Below are 20,690 nucleotides of genomic sequence, written 5' to 3' on the forward strand. Positions count from 1 at the left end.
GAACAGGCAAGGATAGAGCCAATCCATCCTTGAGAAGCGCCACTGGCTACCCAAGGCGACCCTCTGTGAAGGCAGAGGCTGTTGCAGGGTTAGAGAAACGCCCCCCTCCACCTTGAGGTCCCCCAACAGGGGATATAAAGAGCAACCTTCCGGCCCTGAGTCTGCCACTCACTCCCCCTGAAACCTTAAAAGATGATCTTCTCTCACTTTGGGAGGCTGAGGTGGGCGGATCACTCGCAGTCAGGAGTCCGAGACCAAACCTGACCAACATGGAGAAACCCCATCTCTACTAAAAATACAAAAAAATTAGCTGGGCATGGTAGCACATGCCTGTAATCCCAGCTACTCAGGAGGCTGAGGTAGGAGAATCACTTGAACCCAGGAGGCAGAGGTTGGGGTGAGCCGATATCATGCCATTGCACTCCAGCCTGGGCAACAAGAGTGAAACTCCATCTCAAAAAAAAAAAAAAGATGATCCTCTCTGAGTCAATTCCTTCATTTGTAAGATAGGGGTAGTAATGAGTACCCCACCCATTTCACAGGTTTTATTAGATTAAGTATGAGGAGACAGAATCTTGCAAAGCACACAAAAGCCAATGGTCATTAGAAGTTGAGAGCAGAAACTACAACAAATTCCTATGTGTATCCTGTATGGAGCTGTCTATGGAAGGAGGGAGGGAGCAAGGTAGGCAAGAAAATACCATAGCCTGGGGGCCACAGGCAGCTGTTAGTCAAAGAATACTGCCTGCCAGATTTCAAGAACAGCCTGCTCCAGAGAAATAGGAGGGACAGTTAAAATCAACCAGGTCATCCCTCTTGTTTAACAGATGGGAGGCTTCGCCCTGAGACAGGCCCAGTAACCTACCAAAGATCTCTAGTGGCGTGACAGAGGGACCAGGGATATGTCCAATAACTGGAATGTCTGTATAATCACAGTGTACACAGTATTTCTACCCACATTATCTTACTTATCTTCACAAATAGCCTTTGAGCTGAGTGGGAAAGTATTATTAAAATTTCGGGCCGGGCGCGGTGGCTCAAGCCTGTAATCCCAGCACTTTGGGAGGCCGAGACGGGCGGATCACGAGGTCAGGAGATCGAGACCATCCTGGCGAACACGGTGAAACCCCGTCTTTACTAAAAAATACAAAAAAACTAGCCGGGCGAGGTGGCGGGCGCCTGTAGTCCCAGCTACTCGGGAGGCTGAGGCGGAAGAATGGCGTAAACCCGGGAGGCGGAGCTTGCAGTGAGCTGAGATCCGGCCACTGCACTCCAGCCTGGGCGACAGAGCCAGACTCCATCTGAAAAAAAAAAAAAAAAAAAAAAAAAAAAAAAAAAATTCCTGTTTTTCAACCTGAGGTTAAATGACTTGTCCAGGGAAGGATTCAAATCCAGACAGTCATACCCCCAGCCCACTGCTCTTTCTCTATACCACAACTTCATGCCTGCGCTGGGTTTTAGCACAATCATTTCAGCTTTCATCATATTTCAGATTCCAAATTCTGTTTCATTACAAGTTCTTTTTCCTCTTATTTCACACTGCCTTCAGCAATATTTCACATTCAACCTTACCTGGTAGGATCCTACCGATCTCTTGTCTTAAAAGTTCAGTGCCCACATTTGGCACCAGAAACTCTTTTCTAAACCTGAATTATGAAAACTGGGCCTTCCCATATAAATCATCTTTACAAAGTCTGTCCTCACAAGTGTATCATTTGAGATGTGCATGATTATTACAGCAAACACATTGGACTAATTGAGGCAATATTTAACATGCAAGTACCAAGAAAGCAGCTTTCACAAATGTGTAGAAAACGAAGGCAAATAGTTCCTGGCTTTATCAATAAAAGCTGATTTGCATTCATGGGAGGACCTCCAAGTGCAGTCAGCAACAGAAAATGATCCCGATAATTCCAGTAGCCCACATCCAAAGGTTCTGAACCTGAATGTGTGTCTTTATTGAGGGAGGTCCAGGGAAGACCTAGGGGAAGAAAGTGCTGAGATAAAACTGGGAACTGTCTCAATGTCCTCTTTCCCTTAGTCTGTGGGGCCTGACGTTCCATCACGAACCTTATTTCAGGAGTAAGCAATGAATGTTTTGCTCCTCTTTTCAACTCAGGGAAGAGGATTAATATTGCTCAGTCTCCTTGGCTTGCAGAGGTTTCTCGTGGGGATCATCAGGGGTGTGCTGACGCCTCCAGGCAGCACAGTAACAGGCTTAGGGGCCGGGCTGCGCAGGGGCGCTCCCATCTAACCTGCCTCTCCCTGCACTTTCTTATAAACAAGCCTTCAGTGGCGTGGCAGTCATTTCTGCTGAAAAATACTGGCATTCGTTCCTCTTATGCCCTCTCCTTCCTCACTATCCCCAGAACCAGAACATAACTTCCCACCCACCCCACTCCCGTCAGAAGCAGCTAACGGATGGTAACAGCTCAGCAGCCCTCGGTTTGGAGCTCAACGGACATGGCAACCACCTGGTGAAGGCACCAGCCTCGGCCCCCCGACCCCCCCCAGCGGCGCGCCCCAGGGATGCCCCCGGCTGGGCACCGCAGGCAGGACCCAGAGCAGCGAGGCCCAGACGCCGGGCAAGCCCCCAGGGAGCGCGCTGCCCCGGGTGAGGCCGGGAGTCAGACTAAGCCCAGAGACCATCCCCACCCGCCATTAATAAAACGCAGGAAAAATTAAAGCTTTGTTTACCGACATGAGTGATCACTGTGGCCAGTCGCCGGGTGAGCTCCTGGGGGGGCATCTCTTCTTTTAAGCAAGACAGCATTTCACTGAAAAACCACTCCGTATAAATAAAGCCAAACAAAACTGTTTCTACCGCTGCTGTGGATGATTTTTTAAAGGCATCTCCTCCCGAGGATGCTCTGCCCTCGCCCTCTTCCTGGCTCTCCAGTCAAGGATCGAGAGTCCCTCGCAGCCGCTGCCAGCTCTCCCTCGCCACGTCTCGCGGGGGCTCCTGTGACAGACCAAGTCTGGCGCTTTCCCAGCGTCGCAGCTGGACCGAGAGGGGAGCGGCCGCTCTGCAAAAGGAAGCAAGTTGCCAGTCTCGCCAGAACCGCGTCCCGGCTCCTCCGGCTGGGCGAGGGCAAGGGCTTCCAGAATCGCGGTCCCGGCCGCCGGGTTTCCGGCGCCGCCTCCAGGGACTGTGAGGTGAGGGATGCTTCGCCGGGTGCAGGGGAGGCGGCAGGTGGCTGCGGCTCCTCTGCGCCGCCCGCCCCACGCCCCACGCCCCACGCCCCACTCCCCACTCCCCGGAGCCCACCTCTTCCCGCCCGTAGGCGGCGCCCGGGGCTCTCGGGGAGGCGCGCACGCGCCCAAGCGCCGCTTGTTTGGGGGTCGGGAACGCTGCGCCCCTTTCCCTGCTGGGAGCCCGCGCTCCAGCCCCTGGAGTGGGGGCGACTCACGGTCCCTACTCGGAACCGTGGGGCAGGGAGACAGCGACTGAGGCGCTCCAGCCGCACCGGGGTCGGGATCACCAGACGCGCGCCGGCTTGGTCTCCGCCCCTCCTTCTTCCCGGCGCGGTGTCTGCGGAGGAGCAGCGGAGAGAAGGGGGCTGACCCGAAGAGATGCCGCCATCCGGCAGGACCCGGAGCGGGAGGCTGGGTGAGGCGCCGCTGCTTGCCCCACCTGACCCGGGGGGCGGCTGGCGTGTGTTTTCCCCCCTTGAGGTTGTTCCACGCAGTTCTTGGCCTCCGCTGGCCACACCTGCACTGGAAGCCCAGCGCCTGGGCTGCGCTCCAACATGACTGGGCACGCATGGGCGCGCTCACCCCCTGTGTGGGCTTTTTCCTTGGTGCAGCTGCGCCCTTGCCACTGCTCCGTCTGTCACCAGTCAGGCGCGCCAGTGCTACGTTCTGGAGAGGCTGTGGCACATCTTCCATGCCGGTCCTCCTCCCCATCAGCCCATTATCCCGTGGTTTCCCTAGTTGGGCCCAGACACTTTCTGACTGGCAGCAAAAGACTAACCCCAGTTCAGCAGAGCGCCATGGAAACACCTGAGCAAATGCGAATTCGGTCAGGTTGTCCCCCAATCCTTTCTACAGCGGCAGTCCCTGAATACTCAGCCGGTGGCGTGGCGGGACCACCCATGAGGATGTTCTCAGCCATCTCTTTCCTCTTCGATGTGTAAAAAGCCAAGCCGCAAACACCCTGGATCCAAATTCTAGGAGTAGTCCCCCATCCCAGGGGGCGGAGGGTATTTTTAATGCTCTCTCTAGCAATTGTGGGCTGTAGTTGAGAAGCGACGTTAGTTCACCTGTGTCATGAGATTTGGAGAGAGGAGGTTCTTCCCGCTGTGAAGTTTGGCACTTTGCACGCTGCCTGCAAAACAGAGCAAGGATTTTCTTTTTCTTTTTTCTTTTTTTTTTTTTTTCGTTTTTAGAGATGGAGTTTCACCATGTTGCCCAGGCTGGTCTCAAACTCCTGGGCTCGAGTGATCATGCCCGGCCACAGAGCAACCATTTTCACAACCACCTTTTGCAAGAGATTAAAAAAAGGGTTAAAAGTCCGGGCATAGTGGCCCACGCCTGTAATCCCAGCACTTTGGGAGGCCGAGGTGAGCAGATCACAAGGTCAGGCGTTCAAGACCAGCCTGGCCGACATAGCGAAACCTCGTCTCTACTGAAAATACAAAAATTAGCCGGGTATGGTGTCACGCGCCTGTAATCCCAGCTACTGGGGAGGCTGCAGCAGGAAAATTGCTTGAACCTGGAAGGTGGAGGTTGCAGTGAGCCAAGACCGTGCCATTGCACTCCAGCCTGGGCAACAGAATGAGACTCCATCTAAAAAAAAAAAAGTTAAAGATCCACAGGAGGGAGGCAGCTTTTGAATTATGTTTCCACGGTGGTTTCTGGCTATTCAGGGGTCACAAGTGTTTTCAAGGAACCAAATGAGATGTTTCCTACTGATAGTAGTCAGAACCCTGGTGCCCAGTCAGAGCCAATTGTGAGTTTTGGTCAGCGGAAACCAATGCTTTGTAAAGAACACAATGATGTAGGGTATGTTGGACTGGGAGCGTCAGAGCCACTTTGAAGATCCAATAACCTCAACTTCCCAGTTTAGGCCGGGTCCTTATGGGTGAGAATCATGAAAAGGAAGAAGAGAAGGAATGGAGGAGAGGAAAAGGAGGGAGGAGAAGCTTATGATTAAGAATGAGAAGAAAAAGAAAAGAGATAGAAAGGAAATAAATCACACTCAGAGTGCTGCCCACATCTTTGGTACTTTCACAGTCCTCAAAGGTTTCCATGGAGATAAATGAGCTCCAGTTATGGTGAGATGTAGCAGGCAGCGCCTATTCTCAGAAACTAATTTTGCTCTTGTCTCTGACACTTGCTCTCTCAGGGCCTTCACTGCTTCCCTTGGGCAGTAAGGAAGTGGCTCTGTGATCTCCAAGTTCCCTTTTCCAGCTCTGAAATCCTATAACTGGAATTAAGAAGAAATGATCGGCCGGCTGCGTTGTCTCACACCTGTAATCCCAGCACTTTGGGAGGCTGAGGTGGGTGGATTACCTGAGATTAGGAGTTCGAAACCAGCCTGGCAAACATGGTGAAACCCCATCTCTACTAAAAATAACAAAAATCAACCGGGTGCATTGGTGGGCACCTGTAATCCCAGCTACTTGGGAGGCTGAGGCAGGAGAATCGCTTGAACCTGGGAGGCGGAGGTTGCAGTGAACTGAGATAGTGCCACTGCACTACAGCCCAGGTGACAGTGTGGGATTCCATCTCAAAGAAAAGAAGAGGAAGAGGAAGAGGAAGAAGGAAGAAGGAAGAAGGAAGAAGAAGAAGAAGAAGAAGAAGAAGAAGAAAGAAGAAGAAATAATGACCATATAGTGTTCAATATCTCATACCTCCTTGTTCTTCCAAGAAAATGGTCATTGTCTCCATTGTTCTCATGAACATTGACATCCTTTCTGTCTTCTTTCTTCCCACCCTCCCACCTTCCCTGCCTGTTTTTCTCCTTCCTAATTATGATCTCTTATATTATGCCTCCTTGTGTTCATTAATGAGGACAAAGCCCTCATGAACTAATCACCTCTTGAAGGTCTTCTTTCTCAGTGCTGTTGCATTGAGGATCGAGTTTCCAATGCATGAACTTTGGAGAACACATTGAAACCACAGCACAAAGAGGCATCTCATCACCCATGTGATGCCTTCCACCATGTTATGATGCCGCATGAAGGCTTTCACCAGATACAGCCCCTCGATCTTAGACTTCCCAGCCTCCAAAACCATAAGCCAAAGCAATTTCTGTTCATTTTAAATTGCCCAGTCCTTGGTTTTCTGTTACGGCAGCACAAAACAGACTAAGACATCTTGGCTGGCAAAATCAGAGAAACAAGCTAGAAAAGCCTGCTTCCTTCTCCAGTGAACCAATTAACAATCACTCACATCTACTGAACATCTGCTATGGTTGTGATAGGCAGTGTCAGGTACAACTACCACCACCACATAGCAAGTGACTGTTCTGTGTCTAGTATGATGTTAGACATTTTGCAAACACCTTTGAGGCCTCGCAACAGCACTCTAAAGGCTTTAGCCTCATTTTGCAGATGCCATTGTAAAGGACCAAACTGTGTAGTCAAAACCTAGACCATTCTCTCCCTTCAGTAAAGACCTGCTCAAGCTGGTCAGACATGGTGGCCCACACCTGTAATCCCAGCACTTTGGGAGGCTGAGGTGGGAGGATCACCTGAGGTCAGGAGTTCGAGACCAGCCTGACCAACATGGAGAAACCCTGTCTCTACTAAAAATACAAAATTACCCGACTGTGGTGGCGCATGCCTGTAATTCTAGCTACTCAGAAGGCTGAGGCAGGACAATCACTTGGACCCAGGAAGCAGAGGTTGCGGTGAGCTGAGATGACGCCACTGCACTCCAGCCTGGGCAACAAGAGTGAAACTCCATCTCAAAAAATAATAATAATAATTGCTCAAGCTCCAAGTCACTGTAGATTGCACCTCTCTATGGGTGAACTGTCAGTGCAACTTCTGGCAAAGGAAAGACAGACAAAGGACCTACCTTGGAGAGCAGTGGCTGGCACTACAGCCTCCTCAGCTCCTGGTGCTACAGGTGAGGGTGGACATTCCTGGGGTACCAAGGAGGCCACCAGTTTCATCTACATCTGTGGTTCCCAAACTTTAGCAGCATCACCTGGGAATAGAAGTAATTTTTATAAAAACACAAATTTCTGGGCCCTACCTCCAGGATTCTGGTTTAGTAGTCTGGATTGGTACCCAAGAATCTGCATTTCTAACAAGTCCCCAGGAAAACTGACGGTACTAGTCCTGGGATTACCCTTTGAGCACCACTGGCCTGGATGAGAGCTCTTTAAAATTCTTAGATTGCACATCTTAGTATGATTGTGCCATTAGAAAGAGATTTGGTCTTTGCCCCAAGGTCCTGGCATAGAGCTCCTAAGCTTCTTGGAATTTCATGAATAGTAGTGTGATAGGAGTGTCTTTTGTTCTAATGAAGAGACTCTTAGCAGACCCCTAGATAGTTTCAGAACACAGCCTGTTCACCAGAAAGACCAAGCCTTGGTTAGAAGGTTGAAACTCTCAGCCTTATCCCTCAACCTCTAGGAAGGGGGAAAATGCTGCAGATTGAGTTAACGACCAACCAATGATTTAATCAATCGTGCTTACAGAGCAGAGCCTCCATAAAAATCCCCAAATGAAGCCGGGCATGGTGGCTCACACCTATAAATCACAGCAATTTGGAAAGCCAAGGAAGGCAGATTGCTTGAGCTCAGGAATTCGAGACCAGCCTGGGCAACATGATGAAACCCAATCTTTACAAAAAAATCAAAAAATTAGCCAGGCATGGTGGCACATGCCTGTGGTTCCAACTACTTGGAGGGCTGAGGAGGGAGGATCCCTTGAGCCCAGGAGGCTGAGGCTGCAGTGATCCAAGATCACATCACTGCCCTACAGCCTGTGTGACAAAATGAGACTGTCTCCAAAAAAAAAAAAAAAAAAAAAAAAAAAATCCCTAAATGATTGTGTCAGAGCTTCTGGATTGGTGGACACATCAAGTGCTGGGAGGATGGTACACCTGGAGAGGGCATGGAAGCTTTGCAGACCACCACCTCCCATACTTTGCCCTATGCACCTCTTCCGCTTGGCTTTTCCTGAGTTGTATCCCTTACAGTAAACTGGTAACAATAAGTAAAGCACTTCCCTGAGTTCTGTGAGTCATTCTAGCAAATTATCAAACCTCAGGAGGAAGTCAGGGAAACTCTCAATTTATAGCCAACCAGAAGTATGGAAGGCTGGGGATTTGTAATTGGTGTCTGAATTGAGGGGCAGTCTTATGGGACTGTGCTCTTAACCTGTGGTGTCTATTCTAACGCCAGATAGTTAAAATCAGATTTGAATTGAATTGCTGGACACCCAGTTTGTGCCAGAGAATGAAAAGTGGCATTGGAAAAGATCCCACTTACTCCACAGCTGATTGAATAGACGAACCTAAGAAGTGACATGACACCGGGCACAGTGGCTCACACCTGTAATCACAGCATTTTGGGAGGCCGAGTTGGGCGGATCACCTGAGATCAGGAGTTCAAGACCAGCCTGACCAACATGGAGAAACCCTGACTCTACTAAAAATACAAAATTAGCCAGGCATGGTGGCACATGCCTGTAATCCCAGCTACTTGGGAGGTTGAGGCAGGAGAATCGCTTGAACCTGGGAGGCAGAGGTTGCGATGAGCCGAGATAGCACCTTTGCACTCTAGCCTGGACAACAAGAGCAAAACTCCATCTTGAAAAAAAGAAAAAAGAAGAAGAAGTGACATGTTACTTGAACTCACACCATCCTAACAGTCATTCCACTGCCATCTTTTTGTTTTCTGAAATCAACCTGCCACCCTAGCATAGGGGTGCATGTGTGCATGCATGTGCATACATGGGGGCGTGGGGCAGCACATCTACCTCTACCTCTACACTGCCACTGTCTCTTCCCATGTGTTTCCCTGTGTGGTTTTGTCTTATCCCACAAGTGACTGAATTACAACACACATTTTGTGTGTGTAAATGCTGAGGACATTTTGCCCCTAAATTCTTAGGAGTCTTATTTGCCAGTAGAAGTATCCTCCTCAGTGCCATCTGAGGGATTAACCCTGCATTCCCAGAGGAAACTGTGATGGCATCCCCTGGGTCAGTTGCCTTTGCAAAACAACGCTGATTCTCTTCAGGATCCACCCATACCACCCTTCTTTGCTTCTAGACCTATAACTAGACTCAAGTCCCAGCAGGCCCCCTGTAACTCACCCAGCAGGCGAGTTACAAAGTATGCCCCATGCACGGGTATATTACAAAAGAATTACTTGAGTTTTCTAATTTATACAGACAGAAATCTGGGGAACATATGTGGAAATGAATATTAAGGGCATGAGATATTGACATAAAGAACATAAAGCTGGATCAGGCTGAATTTATTGATATGGACCCACAAAGCAGAGATTCTGCCTTTAACAATGCAGCTTAGAGTTAGAAGGGATTCTAACAGTCTATTTGGTTAGTTGACTGATGCATGGACAGAAAGGTGGCTCATGCATTCAACATATGTTTATATGTTGAAATCCTAATTCCAAAATGAGTTATGAATCCCTGACCTGCCTTGGTTTCATGTAGAGGAAGGGATTCAAAGGCTTAGGGAAATTGGATTGTTAGAGCAGATTCGTCATTTAAGACCTACTCACCCACCTTGGCAGGGTACATACCCTTTTCATCACAACCGTAAGAAATGTCTGAGGGAGCCGGGCGCGGTGGCTCAAGCCTGTAATCCCAGCACTTTGGGAGGCCGAGACGGGCGGATCACAAGGTCAGGAGATCGAGACCATCCTGGCTAACATGGTGAAACCCCGTCTCTACTAAAAATACAAAAAACTAGCCGGGCGAGGTGGCGGGCGCCTGTAGTCCCAGCTACTCCGGAGGCTGAGGCAGGAGAATGGCGTGAACCCGGGAGGCGGAGCTTGCAGTGAGCTGAGATCCGGCCACTGCACTCCAGCCTGGGCGACAGAGCGAGACTCCGTCTCAAAAAAAAAAAAAAAAAAAAAAAAAAAAAGAAATGTCTGAGGGGAGCCCTGGCATTCTTAGAGCTCTGTGATCTTTCTTTGCTGTGGGCCAGGCCTTACAGTGGTAACTACAGTCACTGAATTGGGAAACTTCAATGTAATAGGAGTAATTGGATCTCAGGGTGGCAGGGACTAAGTGGAAGCACTCAATCATCAAAGGTGAGGTGAATGTGATTACCACAAGGGACAGCAAAGTCAAAGCAGGAACTGAAATAGTCTGACTCTTGCAGACCTCAGCATTTGCTGGTTGATCATGATCTTTCCAAAAGTGGAATAGACAGGAGGCCTACTAAATTCTTATTTGATTTGTATCGGCAGAAAGGTTTCTAGGTCAAGTGAACAAAAGTCTAACTTGAATCATAAAATGGAGAGTCACAACCCCTCATTCAATTCCAGGATTTGAGCCAGTTTACAGTCCCAGAACCCCTTGAATTAAGATAAAATTGAGTGCCCTTTTGGAAAGAACCCCATATCAACCAAAATTTTTTGTACTGTTAATCTTTCTCCCAGCCTTCCCCAAAGGATGTGTGGCATTTTACTCAGGTAGCTGTACATTAGGGAACAGGAAATAATGAGACTTTGGGGGATTATAGGACTCTGAACTGACACTAATCCCAGGACACCAAAAACATCATTGTGGCCCACTAGTCAGAATAGGGGCTAATGGAGATCGGGTGATCACTGAAGTTTGCTATAGTCTGAATGTTTGTGTCATATGTTGAAATCATAACCCCCAAAGTGATAGTATTAGGAGGTGGAGGCTTTGGGGTATGATTAGTTCATAATGGTAGAACCCTCATGAATGGGATTAGTGCCTTTATAAAAGAGGCCTGAGGGGAGCATGGTTTCCCCCTCTGCCACATGAGGACACAGTGAGAAGTTGGCATTTTGCAACCTGGAAGAGGGCCTTTGCCAAAACCTGGCCGTGCTGGCACCCTGATCTTGTATTTCCCAGCCTCCAGAAGTGTAAGAATAAATTTCTGTTGTTTATAAGCCACCAAGTCTAAGGTATCTTGTTACAGCAGCCCAAATAGACTAAGAGTTTTAACTCAAGTATGTCCTACAGCAGGCCCAATGGGGCCTCTGACCCCATCCTGTGGTTACTTCCCCAGTTCCAGAATGTATAATTGGAATAGATACACTCAGCAGCTGGCAGAATCCTCATATATGTTTCCTAACCTGTGAAGTGAAGGCCGTTATGGTGGAAAGGTCAAGTGGAAGCCACTGGAATTGCTTCTACTTAGGGAAATAGAAGTAATATTGCATCCCTGGAGGAATGCAGTAATATTGCATCCAAAAGTAATATTGCATCCCTGGAGGAATGCAGTATTCCTGCAGAGCTTGGAGCCACCATTAAGAACTTGAAAGATGCAGGGGTGGTGTTTCCCACCATATGCCCCATCAACTTGCCTATCTGGTCTGTGCAGAAGACAGATGGATCTTAGAGAATGACAGTGGATTATCAGAAGCTTAACCAGATTATGATTCCAATTGCAGCTGCTGCCAAGACCAGCTCGGCTGGGGAGACCCTAACCCAGTGGCACTAGAGGAATTAAAGACACAGACACAGAAATATAGAGATGTGAAGTGGGAAATCAGGAGTCTCACAGCCTTCAGAGCTGACAGCCCCAAAGAGAGATTTACCCACGTAATTATTAAGAGCAAACCAGTCATTAGCATTGTTTCTATAGATATTCAATTAACTAAAAGATTCCCTTATGGGAAACGAAGGGATGGGCCAAATTAGAGGAATAGATTGGGCTAGTTAACTGCAGCAGGAACACGTCCTTAAGGCAGACATCGCTCATGCTATTGTTTGTGGCTTAAGAATGCCTTTAAGCAGTTTTCTGCCCTGGGTGGGCCAGGTATTCCTTGCCCTCATTCCCATAAACCCACAACCTTCCGGTGCAGGCGTTAGGGCCATTATGAGCATATTACAGTGCTGCAGAGATTTTGTTTATGGCCAGTCTTGGGGCCAGTTTATGACCAGATTTGGGGACTTGCTCCCAACATGTCCCCCTTCTCTGATTTGCAAAGAGATAAAAGCAAGGGCAGCTTTGTCATGGTGAGCTACTTCTCATAGGAGTTGGGATCCGCATCTGCAGACTATACAAAGACAAACAACATAGATTAAAAGCACAGTCATCATTGAAATCACAGAGTTTCCAAGTGTTTTTATTCATTTTAATGGGTTACTAGCTGCTAATTTGTCTGCAGTTCCTTTAAGCACTACAGTTCCTGGTATTAAGGTCAGGTGTGCCTGGGATGCTTTAAATATTTGTTCTTTTAATTTTGCTGCATCCAAAAACAAGTTTGTAGAGTGTCCTTCTAGATGCTTTTTTATTCTTTCCCGAATTTTGATCTTATTAAGAGCATTTAATAGTTTCCACAAATCCTTACATTAAGCTCCTAGAGCAGGCCATATCATTTGAGGTTGAAGTGCCACTATACTGCCATGGTTCCAGATAATAGGAACTTTTGCCATACTTCTTAATATATCTACCATCTGACCATTTTGTTCAGATCAGCTGAGCATAGTATGACCATGGCACACAGACTGAGAGGTGCAATTCAAGCTAAACATCCCCTTAAGGGACCAATTAATAATGATTCCATAGGAATCATGGAATCATTGTGCAGCACCTCTGCCTGTTCTGCAAAGCAATCTTTCAAACAAGTACATTCATTTTTTCTGACTGGGTCCAATCCTGTTTACAAATAGGTTTTTGAGGGCAGTATGCCTCAATTATAGGAGCAGATTTATTATGGTAAATACCAAGATCAGAAAGCATGTGTAACTGTGTCATAGAGTGATTGCATCCAGGCATTATTACCAGTGCTTATTGAAGGAATACTCACGGCAGTGGTGATAACCATTATCATAGCTACCATTAAATTATTCATTGTGACTGGTTATCCCACTTTCCTCAGGTTTTCTTCAGCCATCTGTGATAGCTTCTTGATCTGTCCCCAGGTGGGTGGCTGTGTTCTATGGGTGTTGCACATGACAGTTGGGGTCCTCCTCAGCATCAGTCTCGACATGGCTGCAACCGGGGAGTCCTCAGGATCCTCCCGGGGTCTCTTCCTTCGCATCTGGCTCATGATAAGGTTTCAGGTGCCTTGATGGTATCCAAATTGGCTGTTGATTTTGGCCTGGAGAAATAAAAGCATAACCTCTACACCAAGTTATTATTTTACCTATTTCCCAACTTTTTATTATTGGATTTCTCCACCAAATCAGTTTCTCTGTTTCTGTCTTTGCAGCTGGTTTCTGTAGATGCTATTCAGCTGCTGATAACATCTGACCTTTGGACAGGCTCAAAAAATTTAAAGTTAATAATGCTAGGTTCAGTTGCATCTGTGGGGTTCCACATTCTCTGTCTCCCTTCTGCTTTTGCAACTGCTGTTTTAGGGAGAGATTCATTCTTTCCACTATGGCTTGTCCTTGAGAATTGTATGGGATACCAGTAATGTGTTTAATATTCCACATAGAGAAAAAGGCAGCTAGAGCTTGGCTAGTATAGCCTGGGGCATTATCTGTTTTAATAGAAGCTGGAATGCCCATCACCGCAAAACACTGCAAAAGGTGACATTTAACACAGGCAGAAGCCTTTCCTGTTTGGCATATAGCCCAGACAAAGTGAGAAAAGGTATCCACACATACATGTACATAAGCTAGTCTCCCAAACGAGGGAACATATGTGACTCCATTTGCCAAATAGAGTTAGGTTCCAGTCCTCGAGGATTAACTCCTCCTGTGAAAGATGAGGAATGTACCATTTGGCAAGTTGGGCATCGCTGGATAATAGCTTTAGCTTCTTTCCAGGTAATGTTGTATCTGCAATTGAGACCAGAGGCATTAACATGGGTTAAATTGTGAAAGTGTCTAGCATTAGATATTGCAGTAGCAACTAGGCGATCAGCCATTTGATTCCCTTCAGTCAAAGGTCCTGGAAAAGACTTTTGGTTTTTGGTTGTATAACTGAATTGAGCTCTAATGATGTAAAAAGGATGCATTCTACTGCTGTTTGCAATTGGGTAAATAAAGTCATCAGTTGTTTATCTGTATGAAATAATAACTGAGCATTTTCAATTAACTGTGTGGAATGAACCACGTATGAAGAATCAGAAATCACATTAATAGGCATATCAAAAGCAGTCAATACCTCAATTACAAGTTCTGCTTTTTGAGCTGAAGTATAGGACATCTGGAAAACTTTACTTTTTGAGCCAAAATAAGAAGCTTTACCATTATTAGACCCATCTGTAAAAACATTCTCAGCACCTTCAATTGGTTTAAATTTAGTTATTTTAGGGAGAATCCAATTAATTAATTTCAAAAACTGAAACAGCTTCATTTTAGGAAAATGATTATCGAGAATACCCATAAAGTCAGCTAAATGGGTTTGCCAAGTAAGACTATTTATAAAAGCTTGCTGTATTTGTGCCTTCTTGAAAGGGACAATAATTTTTCCAGGATCATATCCATGTAATTTAACAATCCAAGTTCTCTCAATCCCTATCATAGTAGCGATTTGATCTAAATAAGGAGTTCGAGTCCATGAATTAGTATGTGGAAGAAAAAGCCTCTCTACTAAGTCCTGTTCTTAGACAATAGCACCAGTAGGTGAATGCTGAGTTGAAAAAATTAGTAAATCTACAGTCTTCTTTGCATCTATTCTATTTATCTGAGCTTTGTGGACTTGCTTTTCAATCAGCTCTAACTCGACCTCAGCTTCCTTTGTTAATTGCTGAGGGCTAGTGAGACTAGGATTTCCTTTAAGGATAGAAAACAGATTACTCATGGCATAGGTAGGAATACCTAGAGCAGGTTGTATCCAATTAATATCCCCTAGTAATTTTTGAAAGTCATTTGATGTTTTCAGTTGATCCCTACATATGGTTACTTTGTGTGGCACAATGGTAGTGTCATTTACCAAGGTCCCCAAGTAGAAGTAAGGAGTAGTAGTCTGAATTTTGTCAGGAGCTATAATTAAATCAGCGTGAGAAATCGAATTTTGCAAGTGATCATAACATTGGAGTAATATTTCTTGAATGGGGGCAGCACAAATTATATCATCCATATAGTGAATAATGTAACACTGTGAAAATTTTTTACGAGTAGGTTCAATTGCTTGCCCCACATACATCTGGCAAAATGTGGGACTGTTTAACATGCCCTGTGGCAACACTTTCCATTGATAACGCTTAGCAGGCTGCAGGTTGTTTACTGCAGGAATCGTAAATGCAAACCATTCACAGTCTCACTCAGCTAAAGGGATAGTAAAGAAACAGTCTTTTAAATCTATGACTATTAAAGGCCAATTTTTTGGAATTATAGCAGGAGAAGACAATCCTGACTGTAATGTCCCCATTGGTTGTATAACTGAATTGATGGCTCTTAAGTCAGTTAACATTCTCCATTTACCTGATTTTTTCTTAATTACAAAAACTGGAGAATTCCAAGTAGAAAATGTTGGAGCTATGTGCCCATTTTCTAATTGTTCAGTAACTAATTTCTCTAAAGCCTCCAGTTTTTCTTTACTTAGTGGCCACTGTTCTATCCAAATTGGCCATTTTAAAGGTATGGGTTCTGGAGGCTTAATAATGGCCACCATCAAAAATTATTTCCTAATCTTTGGGGGGAACTTTGTTTCTCTGCTTGAAGTGGTTCTTTCAAAGCTTGCAAATTTTGTTCTAGTCCCATACCAGGGACATACCCCATATCATGCATTGTATGTTGACTTTGAGGGCTATGTAATTGTTCTGGAATTAGAACTTGTGCTCCCCATTGTTGTAATAAATCTCTTCCCCATAAATTTAGAGCTACAGAAGTTACAATTGGTTGAATAATCCCAGGTTGTCCATCGGGCCCCTCACAATGCAAAATATAACTACTTTGATATACTTCAGTGGCTTTACTAACTCCAGCTATGTTAAATTGAGCAGGTTGAATTGTCCATGTGGACAGCCAGTGCTGTAGAGAAATGATTGAAATGTCTGCTCCTGTATCTACCAAGTCTTTAAATTTCTTTCCTTGAATAGTTATTTCACAGGTAGGACATTTATCAGTAATTTGATTTACCCAATAAGCTGCTTTGCCTTATTTATTTGTGCTTCCAAATCCTCCTGTTCATTTAATTTCACTTTTTCCCATTCCTACATATGGCACAATCAGGAGCTGTGCTATGCACTCTCCTGGCTCTGCTTTCCAGGGAATGGAAGTAGATATAACAATTTGAATTTCCCCATTGTAATCTGAATCAGTGACTCCTGTGTGTATTTGTACCCCTTTTAAACTCAAACTAGACCTTCCTAAAAGTAATCCTATTGTCCCTGCTGGCAAGGGTCCACAGACTCCTGTTGGGACCTTTTGGGGGAGTTCCCCAAGCAGAAGGTTCACAGCTTTTGTGCAGCATAAATCTACTGTGGCACTACCAGCTGTGGTGGGAGATAGACATCGTACAGGGGTGAGGGAATGGCCTGAGCTGGAAATGCTCTGGTTTAGAACAGGGCCCAGGATGGGCCCCTCATGGCGTTTCCCTAAATCGGGTTCCCATCTTTATCAAACTTAGATGACACTGACTAGCCCAGTGTTTTCCTTTTTCACATTTTGGACAAATTTCAGGATCAGCAGTTTTCTTTTTTCCCCTATCTGGTGGCCAGACTTGCTGATTTTTTTGACATTCTTTTTGAGTATGACCATGCTTCCCACAGTTAAAACAAGCTCCAGGAAATGGAGTATTTCCTTGATCTACTCTCAGTCCTGCCATTGCCTGTACCAACAAGGTAGCTTTATGCAGATTACCTCTGATACATCACAGGCCTTGAAATAATCGATTAAATGTGCTTTCCCTCTAATAGGTTGCAGAGCAGCCTGGCAATCAGGATTAGCATGGTCAAAAGCTAATAACAACAGCACTATATCCTGAGAAGCTGAATCTGCAATCATCTTTTTAAGAGACTCCTGTAACCGAGCTATAAAATCAAAGTATGGTTCCCTTGGTCCCTGTTTTATAGCACTAAAGGAAGGGTATTGTTCCCCACCTGAAGTGATATTTTTTCCCAAGCTCTAATGCACACTCCTCTAACCTGTTCTATGGCATCATCCTGCATGACCAGTTGTGCATCTGAATCAGCCCAGCCGCCAACCCCCAAAAGTTGGTCTGCAGTTATATTAATTTGAGGTTGGGCCTGGGCATTGCAAGCAGCCTGAATGGAAGCTTCATCTGCCCACCAAGTTTTAAATTCTAAGAACTGAGCAGGAGTTAGACAAGCTCGAATAAGAGCATCCCAGTCAGTAGGAATCATCCAACTGGAAACAGTAACATTCTTTAACAGTCCCATTACAAAAGAAGAACCTGGTCCATACACATTTATAGCTTGTTTTAATTCTTTGAGTAATTTAAAAGGAAAAGGCTCAAATGTAGCTGTAATATTTCCCTGTTGATCTGCGGGGTGTATTATAACAGGGAACTGCCTAGCCTCTAAATCACCCTCTTGTCTAGCTTGCTGAATTCCTGCCTGAATAGAACTAAGAGCAGTTGCTCGAGCACTGCTCGAACAGTCACCGGGGCAACTACTTTTCCCCCAGTGTCCTCCAGAAAAGAAAGATATGGGGGATCATTTTCTTCAAAATAATAATGAGGGGGTGCAGAAGGGTAGCGATGAACCTCTTCTTCCTTTGTTGCTCTGGCTTTAGCTGGTAAATAAACATGCTCTGTAACCTCTTCTGTTACTTTGCTATACTCTTGTTCCTCCTCATTATCAGTGTGAAAACGTTCCAAGGTGAAATGAACTGTTATGCCCAGACCGTTTGTTCCCCAAAGAAGACCACCAGAGTCCAGAGTCAAAGCCAAGCGGCAAGGATCTTTACTACAAGTTCGAACTTGGTCCCTCCATTCCACAGCGTACAAGAGGGCCCCGAACGATGTGAGTGCTTGCTTTTTATAGCCCGATGTAAACAGGATATGTAAAGTTACAGGGGAACAAGGTAATTCTCTCAGTTACAGCACATTTAGCATTTTTTATTGGTTCCCGCTGTGTCCTTATCGGGGATTTCCTAGGTGGTGTTTTTCTGAAGTTTGAGAGAAATATGGAGGAATGTGTGCTGGGCTCAGGAAGTTGGGAGACATATGGGGGATGTGCCTCATTCCTTTCATTCCCCCCTTCTTTTCAGGTAACTCTAGAGCCAATCTTGGGTCTTATAAGTCTGACTCTGTATCAGCGTTTACAGGTTGGTATTGGGCTCTGAGGACCATGAGCTGAACGGTGTCAAACCTTTCTCTGACAAACTGCAAAATTCTGTTAACAACACAAGGTCCTACGGTTAGCAGAAATAGTAGACTTAGCAGGGGTCCAAGGAAGGGGGCTAACAGAGAAAACATAGAGGAATTCCACCGTTGGTCTGCAGCTGAAGCAAACTGCCGTGTTTTTACTTCAGTGCTTAACTTGCGTATCTGTTGGACCCGGTCTTCTACAAGCCCTGATTCATTTATGTAGAAACAACAGTCCTCTTTCAGAAACATACATGTACCACCTTTTTTAGCAGTGAGTAGGTCAGTAGGTCTAGGGCCCTCCGGTTCTGCAAGGTTACCTGGGCTAGGGACGTGAGCTGCCGCTGAAGGGAGGCAAGGGACTCAGCTGACTCCTTCATAGCAACGGCAAATTGTTGGTACAACTTGTTGCTTTCTATGAGGGTGTGACCTAGGGCTCCCCCCCCGCCATCCCGGCCACAATGAGGGATGCGGTGAGGGAGATTCCTGCAATGCGGGGGAGAAATATGGCTCGTGCAGGTCTCGGTCTAGGGACTGGGTGAATAGCAGTACTAGTCCAGTTACCGGTGTACCCTAGGAACTCGCCAGCAGTTAGTAGAGTCGACCGGGGAACTAATAGGACAGGAAGACACAGTAGGTTGGTAACAGAGGGACTAGATAGGTCCTTAGATAATGTCCTATTACACCAGAAGAGTATGCCCGGCGGAGCCCTTAGGGTGATATTAGGGGGCACTGCAGTGATGCTGCAGAGGCCGGAATTGGTTCCTGAGAAACAGTAGGGAAACTTCTCCTGACTGGGGTTTAGGTATAGGGGCCACAGTCCACGTGGCCGGTGCTTTAGCCGCTGCCGTGATTGGTCCCAGAAGGTCGGAGGTTGGGTCCACTGGCTTGACGTGGGTGTAGTGGATCCACGACGCAATGCCTTCTACCTTTAGGGCGGTGGGTGTGGTCAGGAGTACCTGGAGTGGTCCCTCCCACCTGGGTTCTAGGGTCTCTTGTCGGTGTCGCTTAACCAGGACCCAGTCTCCCGGCTGGTACGGATGGGGTGTTGGTGGGGGACCGGTCTCATATAGTTCCTTCAGCTTGGGCCAGATTTCTTGATGAATTTTCTGCAAGGCTTGTAGGGAAAATAAGAATTCAGAGACATTTTCTGTTTCAGACTCAAGCAGATCATCTTTTAAGCTGGGAACCAGGGGTGGAGGTCTGCCATACATGATTTCGTAAGGGGGTAAGGCCCAGTCTGTAAGGGGTATTACAGGCCCAGAACAGAGCGTAGGGGAGAAGGACCACCCAATTAGCGCCAGTCTCCATAGTCAATTTAGTTAAGGTCTCTTTTAAGGTCCGATTCATCCTTTCTACCTGTCCTGAACTCTGGGGCCTGTAAGCGCAATGTAGTTTCCAATTTGCCCCAAGGATGGAAGCCAAATCCTGACTTACCTTAGTGACGAAGGCGGGCCCATTATCTGACCCTATCTGGACGGGGAAGGCATACCTGGGAAGGATATCTTCCAGAATTTTCTTTGCTACGACCTGAGCAGTTTCTCTTTTGGTTGGGAATGCTTCAGTCCACCCTGAAAAAGTATCTACAAAGACAAGTAAGTACCGATACCCGTACTTTCCTGGCTTTATTTCAGTAAAATCTACTTCCCAGTAGATACCGGGCCTGGTTCCCCTAAGCCTTGTTCCCACTGCAGCCTGGGACTGGGGGTAGGCGTTGTTAAGCTGGCAGACTTTGCAACTTGTCACGATGCTGCTGGCCGTCTCGGCTGTGTGTCTGAATTTGAGCTTAGAGCGTCTGATCAGGTCTATCATCCGCCGAGCACCCAGGTGGGTGGTTCGGTGGATGTGTTCTAACACTTGTTGTCCTAATTTTTCTGGTAGGATGGTTTGGTCATTAGTATCAGTCCACCACCCATTCTGGATCTGTTTCAGGGGAAGCTTGTCAATCCACTGGAGATCTTGTTCTGAATAATCAGGGAAATATGGCAAGTCCCGGGGGCCCGGGTCAGGGAGCTGGAGTGCAAGGAGTTGGCTGGGAGCCTTTGCCACATATCTTGCAGTTTGGTCTGCCAGAAAGTTGCCTTGAGCAGTTGGAGTGGTTGGTTTCTGATGCCCTGGGCAATGCACAATGGCTAACTTTTCTGGCTTCCATAGCGCTGTTAACAGGGCTAGGATCTCTTGCTTGTTTTTTTTATCTCTTTTCCTTCAGCCGTTAGTAACCTTTGCTCCCTGTAAATGGCCCCATGTATGTGCGCCGTAGCAAAAGCATATCGGCTGTCTGTATATACTGTCAGCTTTTTCCCTGCCCCTAAGGTAAGAGCTTGGGTGAG

The 20,690-nt window shown here is 46.5% G+C and overlaps 2 protein-coding genes across 14 annotated transcripts in view; one reads left to right on the forward strand and one right to left on the reverse strand.

Annotated features, from left to right (window-relative positions):
• Positions 1-3,219, reverse strand: part of MCF2L2 (MCF.2 cell line derived transforming sequence-like 2) — a 253,443-nt gene extending 250,224 nt beyond the window's left edge. For all 4 annotated transcript variants that reach the window (XR_013413675.1, XR_013413674.1, XM_028843884.2 and 1 more), the window contains exon 1: positions 2,698-3,219. Coding sequence is in view for 2 of the 4 variants with exons in the window: in XM_028843884.2 (XP_028699717.2) it covers positions 2,698-2,773 (76 nt within the window). In the remaining 2 variants the exon portion in view is untranslated. The remainder of the gene's footprint in view (positions 1-2,697) is intronic.
• The window catches only part of LOC106996975 (uncharacterized), a 40,713-nt gene continuing 22,888 nt past the window's right edge, over positions 2,866-20,690 (forward strand). For 3 of the 10 annotated variants that reach the window (XR_013413676.1, XR_013413677.1, XM_077991748.1), the window contains exon 1: positions 2,866-3,610. Coding sequence is in view for 2 of the 10 variants with exons in the window: in XM_077991748.1 (XP_077847874.1) it covers positions 2,866-3,564 (699 nt within the window). In the remaining 8 variants the exon portion in view is untranslated. Of the gene's footprint in view, positions 3,611-5,347; positions 5,585-17,855; positions 18,078-20,690 lie in introns of those variants that run through there. The other 7 variants (XR_013413678.1, XR_013413679.1, XR_013413680.1 and 4 more) reach the window with 7 other exon arrangements.

Source organism: Macaca mulatta, chromosome 2 (genome assembly GCF_049350105.2).
Source record: "Macaca mulatta isolate MMU2019108-1 chromosome 2, T2T-MMU8v2.0, whole genome shotgun sequence".
Taxonomy (NCBI): domain Eukaryota; kingdom Metazoa; phylum Chordata; class Mammalia; order Primates; family Cercopithecidae; genus Macaca; species Macaca mulatta.